This window comes from Diplotaxodon limnothrissa, linkage group LG22, assembly GCF_057381915.1.
Source record: "Diplotaxodon limnothrissa isolate DT_005_m linkage group LG22, D_limnothrissa_male_GT1.1, whole genome shotgun sequence".
NCBI lineage: Eukaryota > Metazoa > Chordata > Actinopteri > Cichliformes > Cichlidae > Diplotaxodon > Diplotaxodon limnothrissa.
The window spans coordinates 11016450-11022737 of NC_140616.1; the positions used below are offsets into that span (position 1 = coordinate 11016450).

At 39.6% G+C, this 6288-nt stretch overlaps 1 protein-coding gene across 1 annotated transcript; it reads left to right on the top strand.

The window, feature by feature from the left end:
- Positions 1-1352: 1352 nt before the first annotated feature.
- Positions 1353-5935, top strand: LOC146609450 (mediator of RNA polymerase II transcription subunit 30). The gene is made up of 5 exons (XM_085346566.1): positions 1353-1412; positions 1679-1924; positions 4127-4285; positions 4457-4546; positions 5578-5935. The coding sequence occupies exons 2-5, from the start codon at positions 1691-1693 to the stop codon at positions 5671-5673; spliced, it is 579 nt and encodes a 192-aa protein (XP_085202692.1). The 5' UTR covers positions 1353-1412; positions 1679-1690; the 3' UTR covers positions 5674-5935.
- The last annotated feature ends 353 nt before the right edge of the window (positions 5936-6288 follow it).

Here is a 6288-nt window from a genome sequence, read left to right on the forward strand (position 1 = left end):
GAACACCTCAACTGGGTCCTTTTGATGTGAAGGAACTTCTCACCCTATCTCTAGGGGAGAGGCCAGCCACTCTTCGGAGGAACTACCCACAGCTCATGACCATAGGTGGGGGTAGGGATGCAGATCGACTGGTAAATTGAGAGCTGGGTCCTGGGTGAAGGACCAGACAAAGAAAGATACAGAAGACGCCTATGAGTAGAACATCAAGGGAACAGTTCACCCTGCCCGGGATAGGGTTACCGGGACCCTGCCTTGGAGGCCGGAGCGGGGGCCGTGGAAGACTGATCCCCAGCCACCAAGACTTATCTATTTCCTTAAGTTATAAAATCCTTGTAGATATAACTATTCAAAAATAAATAAATACTTGAAACCATCATTGACACACCTTAAGTGTGAGTGAAAATTTGTAAACCACCAATTTGATTTACTGACTTCAGTTTCCATTAAATTAAAAAAAAAGACTATTTTGATTAAGACATTAATTGATTGTTTTTTTTTTTTACTGTAAATATACTTTAAAAAACAAACAAACATTGCAAACAGAAGAAAAAAACTAATAGGGGAAAAATATTAATGACTATCTGTATATACCACATAATTTACATGCTTGAAAAGGAGTAGGATGAAGTTTCAACTTCTTTACTAACACGCTGACTCTTTGCGGCTATAAAACAGTAATATACATAGGACATTTAAATCAATATGACCACACGTTCAATAAGGCTTTGCATATACCCTATCATAAATAGATGATCATTTTATAGCTGTCTTTCTAATAAATAACTAGATGGCTATCATATAATATTGAAATTACATTATTGCTGTTTTTGAATGGGCAATTGTATTTACTGCATACTTAAATTTTCCCTTTTACATACATCCAGTGTATGGTCTTGTTACATTTTACATGCAAAATATGCATGTAATGTGTGCTTTAGAATTAAATTGAATTAATTTTAATATCATGCTTGAGTAATGTCAATCCAACACTAACATTTTCTATGATGAAATTAGTGGCATTTGATAAAAAGTGATGACTTTTAATGTGTTTTTCTCTCTATGTTTTTTACAGTTTTATATTTAATAGTGCGAATGAAAAACAAATGTATATTTTTACACTATAGTATATATAGTATATAGCTAAAATTGTTTTGTTCTTTTACAGCTGATGTTTACAGTACCTTCAGGTATATCCGCGTCTACTGTCGCCATCTAGCGGTGGGAGAATTAATCCCATTTTTATGCCCGGAAGTGACGCATTAACGTGCTGTGCTTTCTGAAAGAAATCAATGGAAGGGTGCCAGTGATCATGCTTTATTTAAAATAATAAATAACTAGGCCCTTTTTCGCAAAGGCTGCATCATCTGGGAAACATCTGTACAACATTCAGCCAAAAGACGGTTTGAACTTGGGTAAGTAGCTTTTTGCACAGCCCGTTGCTAACTAGTTAGCTTAATTTGCTTGAGCTAGCATGTTTAGCCAGTAAGTTAAGTTTCCCTCCCTCGTCTCCATTGAGAGTACATTTTTAAGGAGTTTCCTGCTTTCTTAAATATGATCTCGAAACGTCTGTAGTTTCTCTAATAAGCTTAAATTTGAGCATACATCCTTGCTGTGTTGAGAAAACGTATATTTACGCTAATAGAACATCACCTTTGTCTTGTACCATCGTACCCCGCAGATTTGTGTGGATATGGCAGCTTCTTTACCTCAGAAGCCAGGGATGGCAGGTATGCCCTCACAGCAGCAGCAGCAGCCTCCTCATCTGCCCCCCGGTGCTGCCCCAAGTGCAGGTCAGCAGCCCATGCCTCCTCAGGGAGCCCTTAGGGAGATCTCCCCGGTGTTCCTCTGCAGGATCGGACAGGAGACTGTACAAGATATTGTCACACGCACTATGGAGATCTTCCAGATTACACGAGCCACACAGGTAAGGGACACGAGGCTCATGCTTAGCAGCAGGAACTGTTTTCTTGTTGTTAGTGTCTGGGACTTGATATCAAAATAACGATATTGTCACATACCTATATGTAATATGAGTATAACACACTTACCTATATTCTTGCCCACTCACATATTCAGCTTTGTTTATGGGTGTATCATTAGCAGACTAATATTTCTTACTGTTAGTTTCTCATTCATCTTCTCAGTTCAGCTGCTCTTCTGAGGGGTCACTACAGCCTCCATCTCTCTCTCTGACATCCTCTTCTGTCACACTAACCATCTTCATGTCCCCTTCACTACATTCATGAATCTTCTCCTTTTTTCCTCATTTCCTCTGGCCTAGCAGCTCCATTTTCAGCAATCTTTGTCGAGTATATCCATTATTCCTATCTGCACATTTTCCAGCCATCTTAGTCTTCCCTCTCTAGCACTCAATCTGAGCCATCCGTCTGATTACATTCCTAATGAAACTCTTAATCTTAACCTTGCAGTCTCGTGTCTCTTTCAGGTTGCACCTTCTGGTTAAATGTAGTCCGCCTGTATGCATCTTCCTCATTTCTTATATGTCACCCTGTGTTCTTCTGTCTTCTTGAAATATGATACGTCCTTATCAAATCTATTTCCATCACCCATATGTCTATTGCCTGCTCCTATCGCCAGTCTCTTACACTCTGACTGTGCTTACGGTCTTATCCAAATTACTCTGGTTTTTTTCTTCTAACTGACATCCAACGTGTAGTGAACAAATTCAACATCACCTATTTGATTTCCAGCTTCAATCCTGTATGACACACTCTTCGCTTCCACATTTGAGTATATCTATAATTTCTCAGGCATGGCTTTCTTCCCACCTGGTCTCATTCTCTCTATCATACCAGCCAGCTGTCTCCTTTTACCAGCCTTTGTCCCAGCTCTCACCTCTGCACTCCTGCCTGTTAAGTTCTCATATTGACTTAAAGTCCAAAAATTCAACTGTAACGATCGTTTTTAATATTTATTTAATCTGAACGACTTTTGAAAACTCAATCAAGTGCAGCTTCAGGTTCCTCATACCATTTATAAATAACATTCGTTTTGTTTTTTAAATTAAGGATTACGTTTATTTAAGTTTATTTATTGTCTAATAGAAGAGAAAAAACAATGTCTTAGATTAAAAAAAGAAAAACAACAACTGCTCCAACTAACTAGCTATTGGCAACAATTAAAATAAAAAGTGGGTCATTGGAGTGTGAACACAAGGCTCTGTGAATGCCAATTTGGTGACCTCAATGACACTATCAGGGCACCAATTTGACCTCCCCCTGGTGGACTTAATGTACACTATGTAAAACTATTATTAGATCAAGCTTTTGGCCATAATCTCCAGAACTGTCCGTGCCCTCGTCCGTAAGTGTGTAATCCGGGCATCAGCCAATTAAAATCCACACTTCTCAGACAACAGCGCCTCTCACATTTGGGTCCTTACAGTACTGGTGAGCCCTTCCTTGGAACCTTTGTACATTTGGCATTTTAACAGAAAATTCAAATGACTGCAGGTTTACTGACTGATTAGTTCAATAATTACCTGCTGAGTCACCAGTCTGCAGTTTTAGATGGGCAGCACGGACGGTTACTCATATTTTACTGCTACCAAAAATTGCAGTTATTGTTATATTAGCATTATTTCTTTAGCTTAAGTGCAGCAAATTGCACCAGCAGCTCTGGTGTATGTGTGGCTGTTAACTGAGTGGGCGGTATTTATGTGGCTAAAGTGGTTCCACTGTTCCCTGTCAGTCTCAATTTGGCCCGTCTTCTTTTCTGGCATATCTGCTCGGCTTGCCTGTCAGCATCCCTCGTACCCATCCTCCCATCTCCATTTGATCCGTGTTACCAAATGCGCCTCTGTGTTTTTCAGTGTAGTGCTGACTTCTAAAGCTTGTTCTTGCCTATTAAGGTGACCCCCCCCCCCCCCTTTTTTTTTTTTTTTTTAAACCTGTGCAGCTCAGAGAAGAGGAACACTATGGTTTTGTGTTGCCATTGCTATTACTTGGTTTTGAAAAATGATTGTCTACATGTCCAATGTACATGCAGTCATTTACATTGCCTGACACTGTCAGCATTTTTATTTGCATTACACTGCTGTATTTAGAAATAGAAGTGTAATTATTCCAAATGATTTCATGTTATCTATTGTGTGTTTTTGATTCAGCTTCCTAATGGGGTGACTCAGAGCCAGGCAACGTATCAGGACCGCTTTGGGAAGCTCCAGGAACACCTTCGGCAGCTCACTCTGCTCTTCAAAAAACTCCGACTGCTGTATGAACGCTGTGTGGAAATGACCTCTGACCTGAAGGAGGGACCAGCTGAGGTTAGAGAAGACCTTTGCTGACCCCCCCCAAAAAAAGAAAAACAAACAAACATTTTTTCAATTACTACTATATAACTACTGTAGAACTATGTTCTTTCTTTATGTCTGATTTGATAATGAGAAAAAAAAAAATGCAATTTTAATCGTGATTTACCTCGGCTGTGTGTTCAGCTTGTGCCGTACGCTGGAGAGGAGCTGGTTTCTGTCAGAGTGGAGCCCTGCAGTCCTGCTGTCATCCAGGAAAGAAACGAGGTCCTAGAGGTGGGTTTCTGTAATGTTCTTGTCGCCTCGGGAAACCATCAGCAGTGACGGGGCCTTTTTTTGGGGGGGTTAAGTTAAAATAAAATAAATAAAAAAGCAGTACACACAGAATTTCAAGTCCAGGATTTAGAGACTTGTTGAAAACGTACGTGTTGGTGCCAGCAAAGTCAGTGTTACCTTTTGTTTTTAAATGGTGCATTATCCCAGTTTAAACATTTGATACGTTTTTTCTGCACTATTGTGAATTGTTATGGGTTCGTGAGATTTGCAAATAATTCTGTAATAATTAATAATAATTGGTCTTGAAATTGATAACTTCCCACTGCTAAAAGGGACATCTTTTAGTGCCTTGTTTTCTCTGACCAACAGCCAGGATATCTATTACCGTCACTTTATGACACAAAACAGGAAATCCTAAACGTGCAGAAAACATCATTAGCTACTAAGAAAGAAAAAGGGTTGGCAACAAACGTTATGCCAGTTCATTGACTTATTGCTGCAGCTTTTCTTGAAATGGATTCAACATATGAATCAATTAATTTCTCATATATTGTTTGGTGTTCCACAGTTTATTATATATTTTAATAATTGGGGACAGTGTTACTTAGCTATGCTGAAATGAGCAGAATAAAGTCCCTTTCAAATTCCTCTAGGTGGCAGTACTGACACAGGCTAAAGTAGCATCTGGATTTTAACTGAAAAACTCTGCATTATTTACTCATTCTGAATTAGGGTGTTGTTTTTTGTTAGAGCTAATATTTCAGTTGGGTTACAAAAATACCTTCAGGGAGCCAGTGGCAAAACACTGGAAAATTCTGCCTGAGGCTGAGAGGACTGTTGGCTTTAGCATCAGCACCAGTAGAAAAGTATTTTTCCTCCAGGTGTGAGGCAGTGTCAGCATCACTTGTTAATATGTGATTAGCTATTTCCTTCCCGGATTGCTTATATGTATAAGGTTGTAACAGGCAATGGTTAAAGTCCACGTGTTCTGCAGAGTTTAACTAATGGCCAAATGTCTTGTTGTTATACAGAAATTGCGCCAGAAGAACCAGGAGATGAAGGTTCTGATGGACCAGATGAGGAACCTTCTGTGGGACATCAATGCTATGCTGACACTTAGAAAATGATGGCTCTGAATGAGACTTGCGCACTTGTTTCTTAGCTCTGCACTCCTCTGCGGGTGAAGGAACTTTAAGACGGCAAAGACCAGGTGAAATAAGGGAACTTCTGTAGGATTTATGGGACCTTCCGCCTACTCTGAGCTGGCACTTCATCACTGAAACTCATAATTTACTTGCACCTTTTCATCTAAGAGCCCGTGTTGTTTGTTGTATTGGAGCCGATAAGAGGGAAATCATAAACAAGGCAGGAATAAGGTATCGAGTCAAAGCCAAAAACAGGATAAGCTGACACACATTCTAACAGTCATCCTCTTCTTTTGTATGAGGCAGCTGATAACCCAATTTTCATTTGGAAAGTGCTCTGCAACTGTTTTGTAACTACTTAAATAAGTTATAGACTTTTGTTCAAACTGATGAAATAATAAGTTGGAACCTGGATGGCCTCAGGTAACAAAAAGCACAGAAGAGAAAGAAGCCTAAACTGCCTATTCATGGTGTTCTGCCTCCAGGTGCTGACTTGACACCAGACAGACTTGAATTCATTGCAGGTAATTCTTCCACAAAGCACAGAAGCTGATCTGATATGTTTGTTTACAATAGGAACAATTGCCCATATTTGTG